At 39.2% G+C, this 27,109-nt stretch overlaps 1 protein-coding gene across 5 annotated transcripts in view; it reads left to right on the forward strand.

Annotated features, from left to right (window-relative positions):
• UGGT1 (UDP-glucose glycoprotein glucosyltransferase 1) overlaps positions 1-27,109 on the forward strand; it is a 144,121-nt gene that overhangs the window by 82,989 nt on the left and 34,023 nt on the right. For 4 of the 5 annotated variants that reach the window (XM_081142748.1, XM_081142745.1, XM_081142746.1 and 1 more), the window contains 7 exons: positions 1,520-1,618; positions 2,367-2,390; positions 2,885-2,979; positions 4,722-4,928; positions 5,678-5,809; positions 6,556-6,686; positions 23,573-23,668. In XM_081142748.1, the coding sequence (XP_080998874.1) occupies positions 1,520-1,618; positions 2,367-2,390; positions 2,885-2,979; positions 4,722-4,928; positions 5,678-5,809; positions 6,556-6,686; positions 23,573-23,668 (784 nt within the window). The remainder of the gene's footprint in view (positions 1-1,519; positions 1,619-2,366; positions 2,391-2,884; positions 2,980-4,721; positions 4,929-5,677; positions 5,810-6,555; positions 6,687-23,572; positions 23,669-27,109) is intronic. The other variant, XM_081142747.1, reaches the window with a different exon arrangement.

Here is a 27,109-nt window from a genome sequence, read left to right on the forward strand (position 1 = left end):
TTCTTTACATTAGGTTTTAGATTTTTCACGATAAGTCTTTTTTTGTTTTGTTGTTTTTGTTAATCCTCACCTGAGGATATTTTTTTCCATCTATTTTTAGAGAGGGTGGAAAGTGGGAGGGAGAGGGGATAGAGAGAGAGAGAGAAACATCAATGTGACAGACACATCGATCGGTTGCCTCCTGTATACACCTCAACCAGGGCTGAGGATCGAACCTAAAACCCAGGTATATGCCCCCTTGACCATTGACTTGAACTCGGGACCCATCAGTTCAACCACTGAGGCACACTGGCCAGGGCACCAGAAATTTTAATAGAGCAAGGCGAACAGTGATGTGAGTCTTTATCCTGAGTTGTTTTTGTTTCATCATTTTAAATTAAACTATCGGTAGTTATCTTTGGAGTACTCATGCATACGGAGCACAGAAATGGTTCTGTGTTCGGGATGCCTTTCTCCACGGGGTGCTGTAGTGATCAGCTGTGAAGTGGTGCTAGTCCCCAGAGGCAAAGCTATAGCCTGCTGGGGAACATGGGGAGCTATCAGTGAGGAGCAGCTGGCATCCTCTTGATCCAGCTCCCAGCCCCATCACCTGTGCTGTCCCAAACATCGTTAGAGAAGTCTAATGTCTGTCTTATTTACCATTGCTTTCCTTTTCTAGAATATTGACTGAAAGGATCGTAGGTCCTTAGTATATTTTGTTGAATGAAAGTTTAGGTGGGTGAGTGGTGGGTGGACAGACAAGTAGATGGGAGGGTGGGCAAGCAGGATGTGATTGGAGGACAGTGAGAGGAGAATGGCAGTAGAGTTGGGTGTGATAATGCATAAGATTGGGGAGATTGCTATAGATAGAGGGTTTATGATACCAGTCTGGAGACCATTTTGTAGGTAGAAAGAAATTACTGGGTAGTTTAGAGCAACAGAATGACTTGCTGAAACTGGAATTTTAGCAAGAGTAATCTGAGGGGAAATGATTATTGAGAGCATTGCCCATAGGCACTAATCAGGATATGAATCTGAAAGTGACCTTTTGTTTCTGTTAGGGCTAAAAATATACTCTTTTCTGACACATGAAAACATTAAAATGAGAATTTTAAAGTTTTTTTTCTCCTATTCTTGTTCCCCCCCCACCAAAATAGGGTAAGGAAGAGCTTATTCTGGTTGATAGACAATAGAGGGAGAAATGAAGTTCAGGGGGTATTTTTAAGAGATCATTTTCCTCAGTCTCTAGTTGTAAAGTGATACAAGTAGGAATAGAATAAGTTTAAACTATTAAAATGACACATATGCATATGACAGTTATGTGAGATGTGTGCATTTTTATTACCTTTGTGTCTTAAAATGTGATTAATGGAATAGAGGTCAGTGGGATTGTAAAGTTATTCAATAAACATGAAGCAATATATTTCACTCATGCATTTTTATAAAACTTGTATTATGGTCATGTCATATTATTAGTTGAAATTAACATTAGATTGAATTTAGGCATATTAATTATAAATCTACTTCAATTTTTTTTCAGATAACTTTTTTGTGGATGACTATGCTAGATTTACTGTTTTGGATTCTCAAGGCAAGACTGCTGCTATAGCTAATAGTATGAACTATCTGACAAAGAAAGGTAACATATTCTAGGCTTATCTTGGATTCAACATTTGTTTTAGTATTTACAAAAAATTCAATCATTAGTATCTGTTGGGAGAGAGAGGTCATAATTTATTTTATTATTTCTTAGGATTTGAGTATAGAAAATACCTTTTTAAAATTTAATTCTTTATATATTTTTGAAAATTTAAATGCTGTCTTTATTAAATTTTAAATTAGATATTAAAGTCAAAAGGAAAAAGGTTTGGGGGTTAAAAGTGAGAAAACATTTATGATGTTAATGGGCTGATAGATTGGAATTTGGTTTGACATGCCTCTTCAGTGATAGCATTGAGTTAATTTTTTAAGGATAAACTTGGTTCTAGAAATACTTGTATAAGTTTTAAAACTGATTTCATGTAGTTATTTATTTAGATAAAGACTGTGTGAAATGATGCCCTTATAATGGCAGACAAATGTTTTTCCCCTATGGTCACACTTACTGCCCTTTCAGAGTGCTGAATGTCATTTAAGGCAATTCTCATCTCCCAGAGAGAATATCTGGTTTCCTAGATACATTGAAGCACAGGTCATTCTCCCTCCATTTGATTCCTAAGAACCTGGTTCTGAGGAGAACTGGGACAGTGCTCAGCACTACTGGCACTAAGGAGCAGAAAAAAACCTAGATCATGTTAGGCATTATTTAAAATTTGACTCTGATCTTAGGCAATAATTATAGAAATGACATTTTCTTTTTTTCTACTCTTTCCTTTACCTTTGTCCAGGGATGTCCTCCAAGGAAATCTATGGTAACTTTAAACTTTAGAATGTTTTGTTTCTTTTCTTAATTATCTTATTTCAGGCACTGTTGTACAGAATTTATTGACCCTTTATTGGGATGTTTCTGGAACCTGTGGGTAACAGTAGATAATTATTCATTCAGATAAATTTTGTATAAATGTTTACAAAGAAGCATATTTCAGAAAGTTACAAATTAATATGATTAAAGAGTATAATATGTTACCTACATGTTCAGGGCTCTTTTTCATTTTATATGCTAACAAATGCCCAAACCATAGTAGAATTAATAAGTGCATGTCCCTAGTTTATAATTAAGCCATGTGGAAGGTATTGCTTTCTTCTACTATCAGAGTTTCACCACTTTTGCTTTGTATCTTTATTAAACTTGTAATTTTCTTATTTTTTGCATGGTTTTCAGAAATTATTTGGCTTAATAACAGTATTGAAACATAGAATGTGCTTTCTTCCCTCCAACTTAATATGTTGCTTTCTTTTTCTACAGATGATTCTTTTATTAGGCCAGTAACTTTTTGGATTGTTGGGGATTTTGATAGCCCCTCTGGAAGGCAATTATTGTATGATGCTATTAAACATCAGGCAAGTGTCTGCAACTTTATTATGTCCTCATGAGCATTTGTGTGCCGATATTTTTGTTCTGGTGGGAAGACCAGGTCCTTCTCTCTTAGTGCTTGAGGAAATAGAGTGTTTTTTCTTCAGAGGTCTGCTGGCCAGTAAGGAAACAGAGAAGACTGCAGCATTCTACCTTTATTTAAGGGGATAGATTCTTTTAGAGGAAAAAATAATAAGGTCATCTTAGATGAGTTTTTATTGTATGCTGCTCTTGGTCTTGTGGCAGAGATGGTGTTGTACATGTGTGGGAGAGGCAGGTCTAGGTGTAAGTGCATGTATGATAGAAGTAGGTCTAGGCATGCAGAGGGACACACATGCACCTGGTCTGAAAGCTATGCAGCACATAAATCATAGCCCTTGAGTGAATGGCAGTGGGGGATAGTTGAGAAGAAATTGACCCTTCTAGAGAGTGTCATTGTCAGAGAATGAGATGTTACATTTCCTTTTCCTGAGCAGTTTTAGATTGGGTCTTCATCCAAACGTCACACCCCTCTTGTGTCTCCGTGGCGCCCTGTGTCTCAGGGAGGCATATCGAGGTGATGTCAGCTTCACTGATGTGCAAAGTGCCTTACTGTAAGGGAACAGATTAGTTGCTGTGATTAATTCAAAATTAAATTAGGAGTAGCCCTAGTGAAGGATGATAGATACGGTGTAAGGAACTCGGACTCAGATTGATGGATGTTCAGGTGGTGGGAGAGTGGGGGGAGTCAAATATTTTTAAATAAGTATTTTAATTGAAGTAAAGTAAAATATAGGTTCAAAAGAAGTGCACAAATCATAGGATACACAGTGTCTCAAAGTGAGCACACCCGTGTGACCACACCAGGTAAAGAGAAGTACCAAATTCCTGAAAGCCCTCCCCTGCTTGTGGCGTATCAGTTGCCCCCTGGCCTTTTCCTCTTCTCACATCATACAGTAGGTTTGCCTATTTATTTATTTATTTTTTAAATGGAATCTTATAATATGTATTTGTTTCTTTCCTCAACATTTTTGAGATCCATGAAATTACAAGTAGTGATAGTTCTTTATCATTGTGTAGTTTTGTATCATGTAACTGTAATCACAAAGTTTTGTTTGTTTAGTGTATTTGATGGACATTTGGCTTATTTGTAGTTTGGGGCTATTCTGAAGAATCCTGCCGTGAATATTCTTATACATGTCTTTAGATATACATAAGTATGAATTTCTGATACGAGCCCTTTTTTGGTTCCCACATATCTTCTCTCACATGGGTTCTTGTCTTTTTACCCAGGGAGAGATTAACTTTTTACCCAGGGAGAAAAACTTTTAGAAATCTGGAAAGGCATGTGAATGAAGAAGGGTTTGAGGAGAGCTCCGAAGAGTGCTTGGGACTTAATAAGGAAGCAAAGATGGGTGTACTTGGGGTTCACATGCCAGTGCGAGGCGTGGTATGTGCTAGAATACAAAATATGTGTGGGGGAGGAGTATAGGATTCTTAGGGTTTCTAATGTATGCTGTATTTACAGGATGGTAAGAAATGAAGTTGGAAAGGTTGGCTAGGGGCCAGTTCATGTAGGGGTTTGAATGCCTGGTTATAGCATTTTAATTTTGTTCTGTTTGCAGAGAGGAACTACCAAAGACTTTTAAGAGAGTATTATTTTCTCTTTATAGAATATGACTGATGTTAATGTCACTTTTAAAGTTGCAAACGTCTACCATATAACCCTTATTTCCTATTTTGTAAATAGAAATCCAGTAACAATGTTAGGATAGGCATGATCAATAATCCTGGTGATGACATAAATTATGAGAACATGCAGATCTCCAGAGCAATCTGGGCAGCTCTTCAAACACAGACCTCCAACTCTGCTAAGAACTTCATTACAAAAATGGCCAAGGAGGAGACTGCGGAGGCCCTGGCTGCAGGAACTGATATTGGGGAGTTCTCTGTTGGGGTGAGTCTCTGTCCATTGCTTGAGGCTACCTCTCTCTGTTACTTACCACAGAAGTTTGCTCCCATGGGCTGAAGTTTATGATAAGAATTTGGACTTTCAGTTTTGAATCTCAGGGTGTCTTTTTTTGTCGTTGGAAGAATCTTTCCAAGAAATAACAATTCTGCCACATTCCCTTTATTGCTTTTAAACTTGTTAGGTTTCAAGATGTCAGTGATACAGGTTTATGTACGTTTTAAGCACAGGCCATTTGTTTTTATAGTTTTTAAAAGACAATATTTGACTTGTTGATAGAATGAAAAATTGAGATTTAAGTCAGTTAATGAGTTAGAAGCTAATGTGTTCTTGATGTTTTTCCAGTGTAAGCTCATGTTTATTCATTTATATGTAACATACCTTTTACTGTTTTTTTAGTCTTAAAATTTATCATAAAATGATGAGTATGCTTGATGTTTCAGTTAGAAGAAAGACTCTCACTTGAAATAGGAAATATTTTAAAATGCAGAATAAAGGTATCATGAACACTGGTTTGCTACCCAAACAGTCACGTAAAAGAACTATGGAAGGAAATAAGCTTTACTTGATAGGTGGGAGGGTGGGGAAAATGGAAGGGAGAAGGGAGACATCATAATGCTAATTACTAAAGTTAGTTATTGCTTTCATTTATAGAGTTTTATTATTTATTCATTATGATTATTCATTTTTATGGTTTAATAACTATTACTTTTCCTTAATGACAATTACTTTCCTAGGGCATGGATTTCAGTCTTTTTAAAGAGGTCTTTGAAGCTTCCAAAATGGATTTCATTTTGTCTCATGCCATGTACTGCAGGGATGTCCTGAAGCTGAAGAAGGGACAGAGGGCAGTGATCAGCAATGGAAGGGTGAGGATCTTGTCCTGAGACAAGCTTGCCTTCAGATTAGATCAGTGAGCAGTCTTGGCAGCATTCTCCTCTGAAGGTAGTAAACTCTTCAGACAGAGCCACTCATTTCCCAAAGGTGATTCGGGTGTTTACGGTGCTGATGACTTTGTGTGCTCTCTTATTTTGAAGGAGGTTTGCTCATTTTGACCTAGAAGTGTCCTGAGTTTAAGCAGCGAGGTGCAGTGGCTCTCAGAACCTAAGTCAGTGAGGCCTGTGACACATGAAACCCTGCTCGTCCGTGGGGACCCTGCTTATAGTGCAGTCTGTGCACTCAGTGGGCCGGGCTTACACTCTTCATAGAATCTTGGCCGCCACTGACATGAGAATGTAGACTGTGGTGCATACATCAGACTTTAAAGTCTTAGCACGTAGGGTAAAATCTGCCGTATCGACCACTACATCTCTATTTTGGCTTTATTATTTATATTCAGTGAGAATTAATGAAACCTATATTATTGTACTTCAATTTGCTTACTGTAAAAATATTGTAAAGTAAACAAGTCTACACTCTGTGTAGTTGAGGAATTGATAAGCAAGCAAATAACAGTGTGAGTTCATCGGGATTTTATTTTTACATTTTCATTGACTTTATTCAGTTGCAAACATATCTTGGGTCTTTAACATGATTGGTTCATGAGATGGCCTGAGGACAAGAAAGGACTTCTTTACAGGTTGCATTTCTCCACTGACAACTCTGTTCTTCACAGATCATTGGGCCACTGGAAGATAATGAACTCTTTAATCAAGATGATTTCCACCTCCTGGAAAATATCATCTTAAAAACTTCAGGACAGAAAATTAAATCTCATATTCAACAGCTTCGGGTAGAAGAAGATGTGTAAGTTTTACATAGAAGAAATTTCTTATGTTTTAGGGGCTATATATATTTTTTAATCTGTATTTTTAAAATGTATTTTATTAAATTTAAGTTTTCAATTACGGTTGACATTCACTATTATTTTATATTAGTTTCAGGTGGACTGCATAGTGGTTAGACATTTATATAACTTATGAAGTAATCCTCCTGATAAGTCTACTACCCACATGATACCGTACATAGTCATTGCAATATTATTGATTGTATTCCCTATGCTGAACTTTACATTCTTGTGACTATTTTGTAACTCCTAATTTGTACTTTTTAATTGCTTTACCTTTTTTACCAAGTGCCCCAAACCCCCTTTCATCTGACAACCCTGTCTGTTCTCTGTATTTATGAGTCTGTTTCTGTTTTGTATGTTTGCTTATTTTGTTCTTTAGATTCCACATATAAGTGAAATCTATGGTATTTCTCTTTCTCTGACTGACTTATTTCACTTAGCATAATACCCTCTAGGTCCACCCATACTTTCTCTAATGGCAAGATTTCATTCCCTTTTTTTTTTTTGGCTGAGTAATATTCCATTGTATGTACATATACTAAATCTTCTTTATCCATTTACGTATCGATAGGCACTTAGGTTGCTTCCATATCTTGACTGTTGTAAATGATGCTAGAGTGAACATAGGGGAGCATATGTTCTTAAGAATTAGTGTTTTGTGTTTCTTGAAATAAATACCCAGAAGTAGAATTTCTGGGTCATAAGGCAGCTCCATTTTTAATTTTTTGAGGTAACTCCATATTGTTTTCCAAAGTGACTGCACCAGTCTGTATTCTCATGAAAAGTGCATGAGGGCTCCCTTTTCTTCACATCCTCACCAACACTTGTTTTTTGATTTATTGATGGTAACCATTCTGACAGGTGTGAGGTGATACCTCATTGTGGTTTAAATTTTCATTTTTGTGATAGTGACATTGAGCATTTTTTCATATGTCTCTTGTTTATCTGTATGTCCTCTTTGGAGAAGTGTCTGTTCAAGTTCCTCTGCCCATTTTTAAATCAGATTGTTTGGTTTTTGGGGTTCCAGTTAATTGAATTCTTTATAAATTTTGGGTGTTAACCCCATATCAGATGTATCATTGGTGATATATTCAGTAATAATAATAATAAGCTCTTACTCAGTAGGTTGTCTTTTTGTTTTATTGATGATTTCATTTGCTCTCCAAAAACTTTTTAGTCTGGTGTAGTCTAAATTTTTTTCTTTTTGCTTTTGTTTCTCTTACCTGAGGAGATATGTCAGAAAAAAAAATTACGAAGAACAGTGTGACAGAGTTTACTGCCAATGTTTTATTTTTTTTATTAATATATATATATATTTTTTTTGATTTTTTGGGGGTTTATTTTTGTTTAAAATATTACAGATGTCCCATTTTCTCCCCAATGACTCATTCCACCCTGTCCCATCTCCTCCCCCTCCCCAGTCCCTCTACCAACCATTGTCCGAGTCCTTGGGGTGTGCATACACGCATATAAATTCTTTGGTTACTCTCTCCCCTTCCACCCATCCACCCTCCTCCATCCCTCTGACATTCGTCAGTCTGATCTGTGCTTCCATGTCATTGATTCTACTCTGTTCCTCAGTTTATTAAGTTCTTTAGATTTCACATAAAGTGAGGTCATGTGATGTTTGTCTTTCTCTGCCTGGCTTATTTCCCTTAGCATAATATTCTCCAGGCCCATCCATACTGTCCCAAAGGGTATGAGATCCTTCTTCTTTACAGCTGCATAGTATTCCATGGTGTATATGTCCCACAGCTTTTTATCCACTCATCTACTGATGGGCACTTGAGCTGTTTCCAGATCTTAACTATTGTAAATTGCTCTGCTATGAACATAGGGGTGCATATGTTGTTTCTCATTAGTGTTGCAGGATTCTTAGTATATATTCCTAGAAGTGGGATCACTAGGTCAAAAGACAGCTTCACTTTTAATTTTTTGAGGAACCTCCATACTGTTTTCCATAGTGGCTGCACCAATCTGCATTCCCAGCAGCAGTGTACCAGGGTTCCCCATTCTCCACACCCTCGCCAGCACATGTCGTTTGTTGATGGAGCCATTCTTATAGGTGTGAAGTGAGACCTCATTGTGGTTTTAATTTGCATCTCTGATGATTAGCGACGTTGAGCAATTTCTCATGTGTCTCGTGGCCATCTGAATGTCCTCTTTGGAGAAGTGTCTATTCAGGCCCTTTTCCCATTTCTTAATTGGGTTGTTTGTCTTTCTCTTGCTGAGTAGTATGAGTTCTTTGTACACTTCGGAAATTAGCCCCTTATCAGATGCATCCTTGGCAAATATGTTTTCCCAGACCGTGGGGTTCCTTTGTATTTTGAGGCTGTTTTCTTTTGCTGTGCAGAAGCTTTTTAGTTTGATGTAGTCCCATATGTTTATTTTTTCTTTTGTTTCTCTTGCCCTAGGAAATGTATCAGTGAAAATTCCACTACGTGGGATGTCTGTGACTTTACTGCCTATGTTTTCTTCTAGGATTTTTATGGTTTCGTGACTTACATTTAAGTCTTTTATCCATTTTGAGTTTATTTTTGTGTATGGTGAAAGTTGCTGGTCTAGTTTCATTTTTTTGCATGTATCTGTCCAATTTTCCCAGCACCACTTATTGAAGAGACTGTCTTTACTGCATTGTATGCTCTTGCCTCCTTTGTCAAATATTAACTGACCATAATGGCGTGGGTCTATTTCTGGGGCCTCTATTTTGTTCCTTTGATCTATATGTCTGTTGTTGTACCAGTACCAAGCCTTTTTTATTACAATGGCTTTGTAGTACAGTTTGAAGTCCGGTAATGTGATCCCTCCCACTCTGTTCTTTTTTCTCAAGATGGCTGCAGCTATTTGGGGTCTTTTTTGGTTCCTTATAAATTTTCAAAATGTTTGTTCTAGATCTGTGAAATATGCTGTTGGTATTTTAATAGGAATTGCATTGAATTTATAAATTGCTTTGGGTACTATGGACATTTTAATGATACTAATTCTTCCAGTCCATGAGCATGGTATATTTTTCCACTTGTTTATATCTTCCTCTATTTCTTTTTTTCAGTGTCCTGTAGTTTTCCGAGTACAGGTCTTTTACATTTTTGGGTTAAGTTTATACCTAGATATCTTACTTTTTTTAGTTGCAACGGTAAATGGTTTTTTGTTGTTTTGTTTTTAGTTTCTCACTCTGAAAGTTCATTGTTGGTGTATAAGAATGCCATTGATTTACGGATGTTGATTTTGTATCTGGCTACTTTGCAAATTCGTTTATCAAATCTAGTAGTACTTTGATGGAGTCTTTAGGGTTTTCTATGTACAATATCATGTCATCTGCAAATAAGGACAGTTTTACTTCCTCCTTTCCAGTTGGATGTCTTTTATGATTTCTTCCTGTCTGATGGCTGTGGCAAGGACTTCCAGTACTATATTGAATAACAGTGGTGAGAGTAGACACCCCTGCCTTGTTCCTGTTTTTAAGGGAAATGGTTTTAGTGTTTGACCATTGAGTGTGATGTTGGCTGTAGGTTTGTCATATATGGCCTTTATTATGTTGAGGTATGATCCCTCTATTCCCACTTTGCTGAGAGTTTTTATCAGAAATGGGTGCTGGATTTTGTCAAATGCTTTTTCTGCATCTAGTGATATGATCACATGATTTTTGTCCTTCATTTTGTTTTTGTGATGTATCACGTTTATTGATTTGCGGATGTTATACCAGCCTTGCATCCCTGGAATAAATCCCACTTGGTTGTGGTGTATGATTTTTTTAATGTATTGCTGGATCTGGTTTGCTAGTATTTTAGTGAGGTTTTTAGCATCTATGTTCATCAGGGATAGTGGCTTGTAATTTTCTTTCTTTGCAGTGTCTTTATCTGGTTTTGGGATTAGGATAATGCTGGCCTCATAAAAAGAGTTTGGGAGTTTTCCCTCCTCTTGAATTTTCTGGAGTAGTTTGAATAGAATAGGTGTTAATTCGTCTTTGAATATTTGGTAAAACTCACCTGTAAATCCATCTGGTCCAGGACTCTTGTTTGCTGGGAGTTTTTTGATTACTGCTTCAATTTCATTAGTTGTTATCGGCCTATTCAGGTTTTCTGCCTCTTGATTCAGCATTGGAAGGTTGGATGCTTCTAGGAATTTGTCCATTTCACCCATGTTGTCCAGTTTGTTGGCATATAGTTGCTCATAGTATTTTCTTATAACCCTTTATATTTCTGTTGGGTCAGTTGTTATATCACCTCTTTCATTTCTGATTTTATTTATTTTAGTCCTCTCTCTTTGTTTCTTGGTGAGTCTGGCTAAAGGTGCATCAATCTTATTTATCTTTTCAGAGAACCAGCTCTTGGTTTTATTGATCTTTTGAATTTTTTTTTTAGTCTCTCTGTCATTAATTTCTGCTCTGATCTTTATTATTTCCTTCTTTCTACTTCCTTGGGGTGGTTCTTGCTGTTCTCTTTCTAGTTCTTTTAGTTGTTGTGTTAGATGGTTCATTAGATCTTTTTCTTGTTTCTTGCGATAGGCCTGTAATGCTATGAACTTTCCTCTCAGGACTGCTTTCACTGTGTCCCATAGGTTTTGGGTTGTTTTCTGGTCATTTTCATTTTTTTCTATAAAGTCTTTGATTTCTTCCTTGATCTCATTGGTAACCCATTCATTGTTTAATAGCATACTATTTAGCTTCCATGTGTTGAATATTTTTGAGTTTTTTCATAAAGATTGATTTCTAGTTTCATGGCATTGTGATCCGAGAAGATGCTTGATATGATTTCAGTCTTCTTGTATTTGTAGAGATTTGCCTTGTGCCCTAACATGTGATCTATTTTTGAGAATGTTCCATGTGCACTTGAGAAGAATGTATATTCTGCTGCTTTGGGGTGAAGTGTTCTGTAAATTTCAATTAAATCCATTAGGTCTAGTGAGTCATTTAAGGTCTGTTTCCCTGTTGATTTTTTGTCTTGATGATCTTTCCAGTGCTGAAAGTGGGGTGTTAAAGTCCCCCACTGTGATTGTGTTGCTGTAAATCTCCCCTTAATGTCCCCCAAGAAATTTTTTATATATTTAGGTGCTCCTATATTTGGTCTACATATATTTATAAGGCTTATTTCCTCCTGTTGGATTGATTGTTTTACTATTATGTAGTGACCGTCTTTTTCTTTTGTTATGGTCCTAATTTTGAAGTTTGTTTGGTCAAAAATAAGTTTTGCTAGTACAGCTTTTTTTTTCATTTTCATTTGCATGGAATATTTTTTTCCTTCCCTTCACTTTTAGACTGTGTGAATCTTTTGCTCTCAGGTGGGTGTAGACAGCATATATTTGGGTCCTGTTTTCTTACCCATTCAGCTGCCTTATGTCTTTTGATTGAAACATTTATTCCATTTACATTTTAGGGCACTATTGGTAGATACTTATTTAATGCCATTTCCTCTTTTATGCTGTTGTACCTTTCTCTCAATATTTCTTCTTTTTCTTAGAACAGTCCTTTTAGCATTTCGTGCAATGCTGGTTTCATGGTACGAACTCCTTTAGCCTTTTTTTTGGTCTGGGAAGCTCTTTATTTCACTTTCAATTATAAATGATAGTCTTGCTGGATAAAGCAATCTTGGTTGCATGTTCTTGCTTTTCATTACTTTGGGAACTTTATGCCATTCCCTTCTGGCCTGAAGAGTTTCTGTTGAGAGATCTGCTGTCAGCCTTATGGGGGTTTCCTTGTAGGTCACTGGTTATTTCTCTCTTGCAGCCCTTAATATTCTCTCTTTGTCCTTAACATTTGCCATTTTAATTAGGATGTGTCTTGGAGTGGGTCTCTTTGGGTCCCTCTTGTTTGGAACCCTCTGTGCTTCCTGAACTTGTGTGGCTTTCTCCCTCTCCAGTGTAAGGAAGTTTTCTGTCATTATTTCATCCACCAAGTTCTCTATTCCTTGCTCTCTTTCCTCCCCCCTGGCACCCCTATGATGTGAATGTTGTTTTGCTTCATGTTGTTCCAAAGCTACCTTAGACTTTCCTCATGCTTTTTAAGTGTTTTTTTCTTTTTGCTGCTCTGTTTTTTTCTACCTCATCTTCTAAGTCACTTCTTCTGTCCTTTCCTTCATTGAGCCTGCTTTTAATTCCTTCCAGCGTATTCTTGATCTGAGATACAGTATTCTTCATTTCTGCCTGGTTCTTATTTATGATATTTAGCTTTTTTTCTTCTTCTTCATGTTTTCACTAAGTTCCTGGACCTTCCTGTTAAGTATCATGTTGTTCTCATTAATTTCCTTAAGCATCTTTATAACCTTTACTCTGAACTCTATTTCTGATAACTTGCTTTCCTCCATCTTTTTTCTGGTGATTTTCCCTTTTCTTTAGTTTGGGGGTTGCTTCTTTGTCTCCCCATTTTTGTTGCTCTTAATGTTTGTATCTGTATATTACATGCATTTGCTGTGTCCCAGTCTTGTGGTTTGGGATTTTTTAGTGTATGTCCAGTGGGACCCAGAGGTCTCTTTTCCTATACTTCTGAACTCTTTGCGCTAGGCGTATCCCTTTTGTCAGTTTCCCTTTTGTGGGTTCTTCAGGGTCTCCTGTTGTGATTGGGTCTAGATTGTTGTTGACCTGCTTTTGGGAGGACTATCTTCTCAGGTTGGCTAACAGTGAGGCTCAGCCACTACCTGGTCGTGTGAGCTATTTTACTGGTGCTGACAGGGCAAAACAAAACACAGACAAACTGCCAGGAAACAAACAGTAACTTACAAAATATCCTGACAATCACAGTGAAAACATCCCAAGAGAAAGTAGAATTGAGAGAGAGAAATGAGAACACAATTACTAATGCAAAAAAGAAAGAAGGAGAAAAGGATATTATTGCTAGTAGTAAAAAATAATAAAAAGTAAAAAATAGAGAAGCTACTAGGAGGTAAAAGAGGCAGAAAAAAGATTCTGAAAGTAAACGGGAAAGCAGAAAATATAAGGATAGAGAGTAGGAATAGGAAAATGGTTGAAAAATAAAAATAGACAATCATAAACAAAAAGACTAGAAGACATAAAATAAAAGGAGAGAAAAAGAGAAGAGAAAAACAAGTTATGCCAATGGAACAAGAAGAGAGAGAAAGGTAAAGCAAGGGCAGGAAGGGAGGCCAATAAGAGATATGGGGGAAATATAGAGAAAAGCAGTAAACAATTATTGGTTATAATGATAATATACCAGCATTAAAGCAACGAATATCAAGAAAACCTTGATGATAGAACAAAAATACAAAACACAACAAAGCAGGAAAAACAAAGCAAGACAAAACAAATTCTAAAATATTAATTAAAAAATTAAAAACAACTAAAATATGTTAAAAAAAAAAAAAAAAAAGTCAATCAGTTGAGTTTCACCTGGGCAGCTTATGTTGTCTGAGGCTCACCGTTTTGTTTGCTGATTTTGGGTCTCCTGGGAGGTATGTGTGTATCGGCGAATGTCAGGAGCTGTCCTGGTTTGGCTCTGGTGTCCTCAGGTAGTTGGGAGGTCTGAGGCTCTCTGTGGACCACCTCCACCTGTCAGCTATTTTGCCTCTCCCTTGTAGTTGCCTGGTCTTACTCCAGAGTCTTCTGAAAAGTCTTTAGGGTGCAGGATGGCTAGTGTAGCTCGGGATGTTGCTCCCCTTATTTAGAGGTTTTCCTGTCAGGCACTCACTGTGGGGAAGTTAGTTTCTGCTCCAAAGCCCACTCCTCAGTCTCTACCCTGTCCTCTGATTCTAGTTCCCCAGGCACTGGCCCTGCTGCACGTTCAGATTGAAATCAGTCTGTTGCCTGTTCTCTATAGGTGGTTTCAGCAGCCTGGGCTCAGTGGGTTCGATTAAAATACATTCAGGTGAGCAGTTTGTCTGCCCAGCCCCCAGAAGGAGTTTTAAGCTTTTCCACCAATTCCAAAACAGTAGTCCTTGAGAGTCTTACTCTTGTCATCCTGTGAGCTGTTTTTCTTTCCCCCTGAGGACTGTACCCTGTGGGGGATATCTGGGGCTTCCTTGAGCTGAACCAGCCCTTTTCCTGTTAGGAGTGGTGCTCCTAGCCTGCAGGAGAGGTAGGTGTGCTTCACCCCTCCCTTCCCAGTTCTGGTTGGGTGATGCTCGGGACACTTATTTTAAACTCCCCACAATGCAGGCACAAATGCCAGCTTTGGCTGGCCTGTCTCACCAGTGCAAGCCAGGAAGGTGGACATGTGTTCAGCAATGAAAAATGCACCAAGCAACAAAGAGGCAGAGAACCCACCCTGTGAGTTTCTGGCACCCATGCACCTCGGAACCAAGCAGCAGAGGTCACAAAGTCAGTCCCACATAGTCCTCCTGCACAGCTGATCTCAGTAAAGCTTTGGGCATCTTCTCTGCGCTATCCCAGCTCCCCACATAGCAGGTCAAAAATCTCCCAATTCACCCCACCGGCAGCTCCAGCGGCTGTAGTTCACATATGCCTTGCTGGTGCCTCCGGGCCCTCTCTGTTGGCAGGAGGGCTTTCTTCTCCTTCCCCGTGCCACACAGTTCAGATGCTTTCTGGCATCTTATAGGAAAACAGAGGATCCTTTTACTTCACTGCTGAGTGCAGCCCTCTGGTGCTTTTCTGCTCGGAAGCCACGTCCTACAGGACATCCTTTCCTATGGTCTGTACCCGGGGTGAAACTCTGCTGCTCCAGCTGCCACCTATTGTTTCACTGGAAGGCGCTGCCCCCTTCTTGCAGGCACACTGTTTCCCTGACTCCTTGTGCCTGCTTTGCACGGGCTCTCCTTCCATTCTCCTCTCTGAGTTTGAGGTCCCAGATTTTAGATGCCAGTCCACACTCCTAAGGGGAGGGAGCTTTGCAACCTCCAGCCCTCGGGCCTCGCAGCCCAGCACTGGCTTCAAGGGGACTCACCCTTTCTTTGCCGCCCCATCAGACTCTATGATGTTTCTTCAGTGGTCCCTACTCAGATTATATCCACTCAGGAATATTTCCCTTTTTTCCCAAGCTGGCTACACCGTATTTTAGCTGTAAATCCAGTTCGTGGCTGAAAGCAAGGGTGATCTGCTTCTTGTCAGAGTACTGCCATCTTCCCTCCATATCCACCCTTTTACTTTGAATCTACCTTTGTCTCTTGTACACAGCATGTGGTTGGTTTTGTTTTCTGATCCAGTCTGCTACTCTGTGCCTCTTTACTGGTGAATTCAGACCATTTACATTTAGGGTAATTATTGATGTATGAGGATTTCCTATGGCCACTTTATCTTTTGTTTTCTGGTAGTTCCATGCCTTCATTGGTTCTTTTCCTTGGTACTTCTCTCTGCTGTTTTTGTTTGGTGGTGTTCCATACTTCTTTCCTCTTTGTTTAAGCTATATGTCCTGGTTTGGGGATTTTTGAGTGTGGTTACCACTAGGTTTATAAAAAATAAAGTTGCATATATACAATAGTGTGTTTGTTTTTTCTTTCGAGAGTATCTGATATTCACCCTCCTTTTCCAGTTCAGACCTTTACCCCTCCCCGTTTATGTTTTTGTTGTCACAAATTATCCCTGTTTATGCTGTAAGATTTTGATGATCTTACTCGTAGTGTTGTGACCTTATGTTCTTTGTTTTACGTAGAATAACTCCCTTGCGTATTTCCTGCAGTGGAGGTTAGCTGGTGATAAATCCTCTCAGCTTCTGTATGTCTGGGAACTTCTTTATTTCTCCTTTATATTTAGAGGATAACTTTGCTGGATTTACTCTTTGTGGCTGGTAATTTCTCTCTTTCCGATGTTTGAGTATTTGGTTCCACTCTCTTCTGGCTTGTAGAGTTTCTGCTGAGAAGTTGGATGAAATTCTGATGGGTTTTCCTTTGCAGATCACTTCTTTCTTTTCCCTGGCTGCTTTGAGAATTTTTTCTTTGTTGTTAATTTTTGAGTTTCAATAGCTTCTTTGGATTGAAATAACTAGGTGTTTTGTTTGCTTCTTGGATTCGAGGATCTAATTGTTTTCATAAGTTCAGGAAGTTCTCATCCACTGTTTGTTTGAATAGACTCTGTATTCCCTTCTCCCTCTCTTCTTCTTCCAGAATGTCTATTATTCCAATATTGCTTTTTATGATTGAGTCAGAGAGTTCCTCTAGAGCTCTTTCATTTTTCTTTATGCTCAGGTCTCTCTTCTTCCCTCTCTGTCATTTCTAGATTCGTCTCTTCAATATCACTAATTCTTTCCTCCGTCTGCTTGGCTCTGTTTTCTATGCTCATTAGCTCATTCCTTATCTCCTTAATTGCATGCTTCATTTCCAGGATTTCTGATTAGTTCTTTTTTAAAGTTTTAATCTCTTTGGTAAAGTACTCTTTTTGTTCATTGATTTTTTTTCTGAGTACTGAATTGCCTGTCTGTATTTTCTTGCATCTTGTTGACTATTTTCAGAACTGCAGTCTTGAAGTCTGTCATTTATGTCACATATTTCCATGTGTTCCAGCTTGTTTTCTGGGGGTTTTTCATTTTCTTTCTCATCATCCTTTACCGTGGTTGTTCATGGTATTTGCTCCTCTCCTTTTCCTAGGCATAAATGTCCTGTCTATAGCAGCGTTCTCTGAAGAAACCTTTCTACTATTTTCCAGTAGGTGGTGCTGAATTGCAAAATTTTTTTTATCTCTGTGATCTCCCAGATTTGACCTCTGCTGCTTCGACAGCCAGTATATCTGGTCTGCTTGCGGGTGGGGCTTCTTTTGCCCTCACCTTAAGGGTAACCCTGGACCCTTGACCTCTGTGGAGTCGTGTCCCAATCACCAAACTCAGGGATCAGTCACAGATAAAATGTTTCCTTACCTGGCACCGAGGGCAACGGGAGGTGAATTATGGGAGTACAAGGGGCAGCAGGGCTCTGTAGTTCCATTACTTTGTCAGAAACACTCCTGCCGGACAGTGGATATCCCCATGGCAGGACCCCATGCTCTGTTACCACCACCCCCCTCAGCTCTCTATTCCTCCCGGCCATCCAAAGAATGCACTTGCTACCACCAGCTCACTGCCCTCTCCTAGCTGTGCTGCGAGCTCCCAGCTGCAGGTGTGCGTCTGGGCTTTCTTCCCTTCTCTTCTCCCCACTTATTCCTAGTTGCCCACTTTTAGATGTTTCCACACCCGGGTCTCTCAGGCATGCCTCTGTTGAATCAGGAATTATTTGTTGAATTATAATTGATTTATTTGTTGAACTTTCAGGGGGAATGTCCATGGGTATCTCTTACTGTGCCAGTGCTCTGACATCACTTCTTTTTTATTCCTGATGAGTCTAGATAAAAGTTTATCAGTCTTGTTTATATTTTTTAAAGAACCAGTTCTTGGTTTCATGGATCTTTTGTATTATTATTTTTTTTAGACTTTATTTTGTTTATTTCTGCTCTGATCTTTATTATTTCCTTCCTTTTCCTCACTTTGGGCTTTGTTGTTCTTTTTCTAGTTCTTTTCGGTATATGATTAGATTGTTTATTTGTGCTTTTTCTTCATTCTTGAGGTAGATCTGTATTGCTATGAATTTTCCTCTTAGTACTGCTTTTGCTATGTCCCATAGTTTTTGAGTACTTGTGTTTTTATTTTCATTTGTCTCCAGGTATCTTTTCATTACTTCTTTGATCTAATTGTTGCTCCATTCATTGTTTAGTAACATGTTATTTAGCCTCTGTGTGTTTGTGTTTTTTTTTCTTTTAGTTGATTTCTAGTTTCATACCACTTCAGTTGGAGGAGATATGATTTCAGTCTTCTTAAATTTTTTCAGACTTCTTTTGTGGCCTAACGTGTGGTTTATCCTAGAAAATGTACCATGTGATCTTCAAAAGAATGTGTAGTCTGTTGCTTTGGAGTTAAATGCTGTAAAAACGTCAATTAAATTCATCTAAGCTAATATGTCTTATAAGGTATTGTTTATTTGTTGATTTTCTATCTGGAAGATCTGTCCATTGATATCAATGGGGTGTAAATCCCCTACTATCAGTCTCTCCCTTTATGTCCATCAAGATGTATTTTATATGTTTAGATGCTTCTGTGTTGGGTGCATAAATGTTTACCAATGCTCATGTTGGATTGCTCCCTTTATCAGTATGTAGTGTCCTCCTTTGTCTCATAATTTATTATAGCCTTTGTATTAGAATCTGTTTTGTCTGATATATGTATTGCTGCCCCAGCTTTTAAAATTTCCATTTCCATGAAATATATCTTTTTACTTTCATTCTCTGTGTGCCTTTTGATCTGAGGTAGGTCTCTTGTTGACAGCATATGTATGGGTCTTGTTTTCATATCTATTCAATCACCCTCTGTCTTTTGGAGTAATTATTTCATTTATATTAAGGTGATTATTGATAGATATGTAGTTACTTTCATTTTATTATATATATTTATGTTTTTCTTATTTCCTCTTAATATTTCTTATAATACTGGTTTGGGGGTGATAAACTCCTTTAGCTTTTTCTTGGCTGAGGAGCTCTTTATCTGTCCTTTAATTAGAAATGATAGCTTTGCTGAGTAGAGTAATGTTGGTTGTAGGTCCCTGCTTTTCATCACTTTGAATATTTTATGCCAATCCCTTCTGGCCTGCAACGTTTCTGTTGAGAAATCAGCTGATAGTCTTATGGGTGCTTATGCTTTTCTCTTTTTGCTTTTAAGATTCTCTTTTTGTCTTTAACCTTTGGCATTTTAATTATGTATCTTGCTGTGGGCCTCTTTGGGTTCATCTTGTTTGGGACTCTGTGCTTCCTGGACTTGTGTGTCTTTTTCTTTTAGGTTAGGAAAGTTTTCAGTCATTATTTCTTTAAATAGGTTTTCATTTCCTTGCTTTCTCTCTTTTCCTTCTTGTACCCGTATGATGCAAATGTTTGCGTGCTTGATGTTGACCCAGAGGTCCCTCAAACTATTATTTTTATTTATTTATTTTCTATTCAGATTAGGTGTTTTCTGCTTCCTTTTCTTTCTGATTGCTGATTTTGATCCTCTGCTTTATCTACTATTGATTCCCTGTAGTGTATTCCTCATTTCAATTATTTATTTTTCACTTCTGACTGATTATTTATTATGATTTCTACCTCCATTTTTCTGTTTCCTATCTCTTTGTTGAAGTTCTCACTGAGATCACTGAACATCCTTATAGCCTGTGTTTTGAACTCTGCATCTGGTAGATTGCTTCTCTCCATTTTTTTAGTTTTTTTTCTGGAGCATTGTTCTTTTGTTTCATTTGGGACATCTTTCTTTCTCTCCTTATTTTGGATGTGTCTCTGTTTGTTTCTTTGTATTAGGCAGAGCTGCTACATCTCCCGGTCTTGGTAGAGTTGCTAATGTGGTAGTAATCCTGTAGGGCCCAGTGGTGGAGCCTCCCTGATCAACTGCACTGGGCGCTCCAGGTGCTTCCCCTGTGTGGACTGTGAGCATCCTCTTGTTGTAGTGGAATCTTGATTGCTTTTGACAGGTCAGTGGGAGGGAATTATCCCCAGGCTGATTGGCTGCGGGGACTAGTTGTAACCATATTGGGGAGCTGCTTTGCGTGGACTGACCTGATGGCGCAGAACTCACTTCAGTGGGGGCCCTGATGCCTGATGAGTTTTCCCTTTAATGTGTTGCTCATGGTAGTATTTGGGTGGTGAACTTGCATTGTCTGAAGCTGACCACTAGTGCTGGCTCTGGGGCCAACCTGGTGGTGCAGGCCAAATCAGTTGCTGACTGTATCCTGCCCAGGGCCACCCGGCGTGATCTACAAAGCAATCTGCAGATGGCTGCTACTTGTGCTGGGTTTGGAGTAGCCTAAGAGAGACCCAAGCTGCAAACCTCGGGCAGCTGCTGCTAGTGCTGGGCTTAGAGCCACTCAGCAAAATGTGCAGAGTATGCCTAGGCCAGGTGCTGCTCGTTTGGAGTTTGTTAAGCTTTAAAAAAATTTAGAGAGTTCTGCTGCATGAACTTAGATGGCTGTTTGTATGGAAAAGACATTGGAAATGGCTTGGGTGGGTGTATACGTTGGGTGGGGCAGGCTCTCAGGGAATCAAGATTGGGTGAACAGCGTTAGCCAGGTTGACAGAGACTCAGATATGGCTCCTGCCTGCCATCTCTGTGGTGAATTGGGGGCTCAGCAGAGGAGTAATGGTCTCTGCCAGCACTTCTGTCTGGGAGAAAGCTCCCCCTCCAGCTCTCGCCCTGATACTAGACAGTTCAGTTCCTCACTGTATGTCCCTGGTGCCTGTCAAGCTGCTGCCCCAGTGATGGAGCTCAGTGGGAGTGAGTCCGAGTAAGTCCGTGTGCGGGCCTTTTAAGAGGAAAGCCTGGGACTCCAGCAGCCTCCGTGTCACTTAGCCTCAATCCCCCTCGTTTTTACAGCTAAAAGTTGTAGGGACTTCTGTTCCTGGCACTGGAACCCTAGGCTGGGAGGCTTGGTGTGGGGCTGTGCCCCCTTGCTCCTCAGGGGGCACCTCTGCAGCCAAGGTATCCCTTTCGATTTTTAAAGTGCCACCCATGGGTGTGGGCCGGTCTCTTCCACGTTTCAAGCCCTCCTGTCAGTGTTGTCGCAGGCTGTACCATTTTATTTCTCAGCAGTAATGCAGAAGGATTCCAATTTCTCCACATCCTCAGCAACACTTATTATTTTCTGTTTTTTTAATAATACCCATTATAATGGGCATAAGAGTGGTCTCTCTGTGTTTTGATATATAATTCCCTAATGATTAGTGATACTGAGCATCTGTTCATGTGCTTATCGGTCATGTGTGTATATCTTTGAAAAAATATCTATCCAAGTCTTTTGCTCATTTTAATTGTTTATTTTGTTGTTGATTTGTAGGGGTTCTTCATATATTCTTGGTAGCAATCCTTCACACATACACCATGTACGGCATTCTCTTGCACTGTGTGGTCTGCCTTCCACCCTTTTGGCGGTGCTCTTTGTGGTATAGCAGAGGATGTAACAGTTACAAGTTCTAGGCTTTTATTCATCTTTTTCATGTACCATCATTCTGCAGAGTTCAAGATACACATCTTAGTGAAGTGTTGACTTCAACAGCTGCCAAAGGAGTCTCTTTGTCAAGCCTTGAGTGATATGGCAAGGAATCTTTATTTCTTACAGATAAGAGGTTGCCGCTTACCTCAGTGACTCCTAAGCAGTTCCCCTTGTTCCAGCCTATGAAACACTACCCTGGTGCAGGCCAGTAGGTGCCCTGACCTGAAGCCACCATGCCATGGGCATGGGCATGGGCATGGGCTTGGTGTGGTGTGTGCCCATGATCACTCCCTCTTTCTGTGAGGTTTGGGGAGTAGCCTCTTGGAGTCTTTGTGGACTAGTATATAATTGCCAAATTGCACAGAAGTCTTGCCTTTCATCAACCAGAGGTGGTTCTGGGTCTGTCCTGGGTGAATTTAGAGAAATAAGGTAGTTATAGGACTGTCAAATGATTGATTCTAAAGCTATTCGGCTTCTCAGAATTACCTTGCCTGCCTAGGGCTTTTCACTGATGCCAGGGCTGCTCCACCTTGGAGCACCCCCTTCCCTCATTACAGCCACAGCTTTCATTCATGACCCAGACCTGCAGCTACGAGGCTGACCTCAGTTTTCTGAAGCTCAGCGGGGGGCTCTGTGATTGTGGTGCCCTGTGAGCCTTTATGAAGTTTCCTGATGGCCCGCTTAGTTCACAGAACTAAGTGTCCCTTGACATGTTTTGTGACTATGTTGACACATCACAGGAAACTTGTGGCCTATACTTTATATATTCAGAGGTAGTATTGAGAAGAACCAAAAGATGTCATTTGCTATAGTTGTTTGGTTCAATAAGAAAATATACAGGCTTGATTCTAGTTCAGATGTACTCACAAGTGCTCTTTTAGAATTCTTAGGATTTAATTCTTAGTTCAACAGATTACAAGCACTTTTTAAATGTCATGACTTAGTTCAAGACCTTCCTTGGTTAGAAACCAACTTTAGAATGGGTAGAAAAAGCAGAAATGCTTTTCTTGGTTGTTTACCAGAGTGTTGATTGTAATAGTGAAATAGGAAACAACCAAATGTTCGATAGCTGATTGGTTTAATAGATTATGATGTACCCCTAAATATAATATTATGTAGTTATTGATAATATGCTCTTATATTTATCAACAAAAAGATGCTTATAATGTATTGTTAAGTGAAAAAACAAGTTACCAGGTAATATAATCCCATTTTTGTGTATATATATTTATTTAAAAATATACAAGAATTATGAACCAAAATGTTTAGTGATTATTTTTTGATAATGGTATTGTTTGTATCTCATTTTTGTCTATAGTTTTTCCCCATTTTTCCAGTGAATCGTTACTCTGATAATCATAAAAAGTACTAAAGTTATTAAGAAGAGGGTGAGAGCCCTGGCTGGGTGGCTCAGTTGTTTGGAGTGAGCATCATCCTGTGAACTGAAGGGTCGCGAGTTCGATTCCGTCAAAGCACATACCTGGGTTGCGGGTTCGATCCCCAGCTGAAGTGTACTCAGGAAACAACCAATCGTCATTTCTCTCTCTCTTTCTCCCTCTGCCTCTCTGGAATCAATGAAAAGCGTATCCTCTGGCAAGGATTAAAATAAAACAAGAGGGTGAGAGAGAATGTAAATAACACTGACTGCCAGTCTCTTATGGGCCAGACCCAGAGGTAGATCCTTTGTGTGTTTAGGCAGTACAATATTTACAAGAGCCATGCAAATTAGGCATCACCTTCAATTCACATAGCAAAAAGTCAGTACCTTTCCCAAAGTTACAAAACTAATCATTCTCAGAATCAGTACTTTTTCTCATGCCTGTTGGTACAAAGTTCATACTTTCCTCAAACCATCTTGTTGGCATTCAGTACTTCAGCTGATTATATTATATTATGGCAATAATTGGAAAAACCTTCCGTTTAAAGAGATGCTAAATCTTTACCATGTCTTTCAGGGCAAGTGACTTGGTAATGAAGGTGGATGCTCTCCTATCAGCTCAACCAAAAGGGGAAGCAAGAGTCGAGTACCAGTTTTTTGAAGACAGACACAGGTATAGAAATAATGTTGAATTTGTGCCTATTCTTGAATATTAAACTTTTTAAAATGAAATTGAATATTTTATTATTAAACTGTTGTTTTCTACAAGGCTGTTGCTTCTCTGTATAAAAATAGCTCCAGCAAACGCAGTATATTGTAAAATTAACAGTTTTCTTTATCATCTGACACTGTACATCTAACAAAAACTTTTCTCCTCCCTGGTTATTTCCAACAAAAAGGTCATTAAGTATTTCAAAAGTTACAATATTATATAAGGCTTAAAATAACAAAGTTATCTTTGCTATACATAATTTTATAACCAGATTTTACCAAAGATAATTTCAGGAATTCTGAATGTTATAACTGTAGCCTAGCCTGAAAATCATAGGGCCGTTGAGAAAACAGTGCATATTATGTTTATCTGCAATCATTAGAAAGTTAAGGGCTATTTTCTTCAAGGAGCATTGTAAGTAGCTTCTTTTTCCACTTTTATTACTAAAAATTGTTATCTCCTATCCACCACTAACTTAAGACAACTGTGCTAGATCAAGTTGTTTCATACTTTATTTAGGGGCTTCGTTTTCACTCCTCAGTAGATTTTAGGTATCTCTCACATGCTTCTTCACGCATTGGTTCATCTAGTTCTGAAGGGTTAGTCAGTGCCATCTTGATCAGCCAACCATCTTCGTGACAAGATCTGTTGACGAGTCCTGGGTTTTCTACTGGAGCTTCATTAATTTCAGTTACTTCTCCTGACAGAGGGGAATAGAGTTCATGAGCGGCTTCCATACTTTCCAAAGCACCAAACTCATCTTGTTCAGTTTTGCTCCAACTTCAGGCCAACTATAGTAAACAACATCTCCCAAAGCTTCCTTACCAAAATTGCTGATTCCCACTGTTGCAGTACCATTTTCTGTCATTGGCTCGTGTTTCTCTGTGAGTTTATGCACCAAGAGCAGATGGGGCTGTTGTGCATCGTCTGGGTGGCACCGAGGCAGTGCGCAGGCTGCAGCCACGGCAGCGCTGTCTTCAGTATGAAAGTCTTGGGGTTGCCTGCACCTCAGGCCGTTAATTTCTCATATAAAAGGTGTACATAAGTTCTTCTGTGAACGGGATGTTTGTCTGGCGTACGGTTCTGTTATATTCATATTCATATGTAAAACTCATATACAGATCTCAGTTGACTGAAAGTTCATATTTATTTCTAAATCCACCTGAAATAGTTCTGAATGCATCCTATTAGCAAACAGCATTTAATAAAGCGGATCCGTTGTAATTTTTTGATACTCGAGAATAAACAGTTTGTTAGAGCACTTGTCTTATTCATCTTTTATTGAAAACGGTTTTGTTTTCAATAAAATAAAAATAAGTTTAGCATTAAGAGGAAGTCCTTGCCTTTTCCCCCCAGTTTTTTATTAGAAAAAGTTTCAAACCAAGAGAATAGTTGAAAGACTATCTCTTTAATCTAGATTCACCAGTTTTTAACAAATGTCACACTTATCTGTCATCTGTGTGTGTATTTATGTATGTATAGTGTACATAATGTCTATTTGTATGTTTGCAGACAAACATGCATGCACTCACATATTTTCTGAATTCCTTGAAACTACATTGCAGGCATCATTGTATATCCTGCCTAAATTATTCAGCATACATCTCCTGGGTACTAGGAGTTCCTCACAGTACTTACTAGCATACCTCAGCAATTTAATCTTGATACAGTAATATTAAATAATACACAGTTCAAATTCAGATTTCACCATTGCCCTAGTAATGACCTTTTACAGCTATTTTGTTTTAATCAGTCTCCTTTAATCTAGAATAGTTACCTGTTTTTCTTTCTTCTTTTTTTTTACTTTTTTATGAGTCCATACCGGTTGTCTTGTGGAATGTTTCACAGCCTGGATTGTTTCCTCATGACGAGGCTTAATGTTTGCGTGTCTTTGGGAGGAACTCCTACGTTGATGTACGTAGCCCTTGCCTTACTGGGCATGTGTACATCTCAGTTGCCCCTTAGAATCACCAGGGAAGCCTTAGACACAGAACCCCTCTGTGGCTCCAACTTGAGTCTGCGGAAGGTGGGCCTCGCTGGCCGGTGCCGCCTCACACCGTCCTGGGGGACCGAGCCAAGCGGGCTGGCCGCTCCAGGCTGGAACGGGGCCCCTCCTTTCCTCCTTGCTCTGTCTCCTCATCTCATGTTGCCGGGGTGTGAGAACGTCTGTGTCTCCTTGCTAATAACCCTCGTTGGATTTTTTCCCATTAGTACCCATCTTCTCATCACTGTACTTTCAGGAAATAATTTGTTATCTAGTTCCTGCCCCAGGAAACGTATTTCCTGATTGACCAGAAATCTTGTTTGCCTTTCATGGCCAAGATAGTGAATCCTGAGCAAGAACTCTTCTCTTTTCAGAATACCCCTTTCCCCATGAGTCTTACGTAATGAATATGTCCTGCTTACAAATTCTGTTATGATACAAATTATAATTAGAGAAATTCTTTTTTATTGGGGTTGTGCTAGTTAAATGAGTATTTGCTTTGTTTATATCAGAAGTTACTTATTTTTTTAATAAAAGAGATGGTCTGAATTACTGGGTATGTGTATCCTTGCCCTGAAAGTGTGTTCCTGGAACAGCAGCCAGGCATTGTTTGGGAGAGTGTTGGAAACACAGTCTCTGGCTCCAACCCAGACTCCTGACTGAGCATCTCCTCTGTAACAAGGTGATTCCCGTGTACACTAAGATGGGTGAAGCACTGTAGTCTTTGACATTTGCTCTGCCCGCCTCACAAAAATGTGTGTGAACCCAAGATCTGTTCCTCTCTCTGTTAGTTTTGGCCTTATTCTGGTCTTTTTTCCTGACCAATACAGTGAGTAGATTTAAACAGGATATTGTCTATGTTGTTATGCATTTCTATACCAGAATTACTCTTTTCTTGGTTTTTGTCTTGCCCTCCTTTTTTTTGTCAAGAGATTGGGGGTGGTTAAAAGACATCTACAGGGTCAGTTTCTGGGTGTGCCTGTTGAGGATCACCTAGAATATTGCCTCAGAACATGAACATGGCAAACAGAACTCTGCCCCAAGTGCCAGAGTTCCCAGTGTTGGCCTGGGCAGGCCTGGCCCAGGCCTCTTTGGGGCTCCGCTTCTTGTTCCCCTTGTGAGACTTTGTATCATGCTATTCTCTAGTATACTTTTCCTCTAGAGTCACACAGAAGTCCAGAGTATCTGAGGGCAGTGGCTCTCACATTTTTACCTAGATAGTTTGTTAAAATGCAGATTGCTGGACCTATCCCCAGAGTTTCTGATTCAGTAAGTCTGGGTTGGGGCCTGACAGTTTGTTTTTACAAATTCCCAGGTGAAGCTGCTGCTGCTGGTTTGGAGCCACACTTTGAAAACAGCTGTATTAGAGTCAACACATAATGTTGCAGCAATTCTTGGGGACTGGAATTGTTAGCATC

Source organism: Miniopterus schreibersii, assembly GCF_964146895.1.
Source record: "Miniopterus schreibersii genome assembly, chromosome: 7".
NCBI classification, from domain to species: Eukaryota; Metazoa; Chordata; class Mammalia; order Chiroptera; family Miniopteridae; genus Miniopterus; species Miniopterus schreibersii.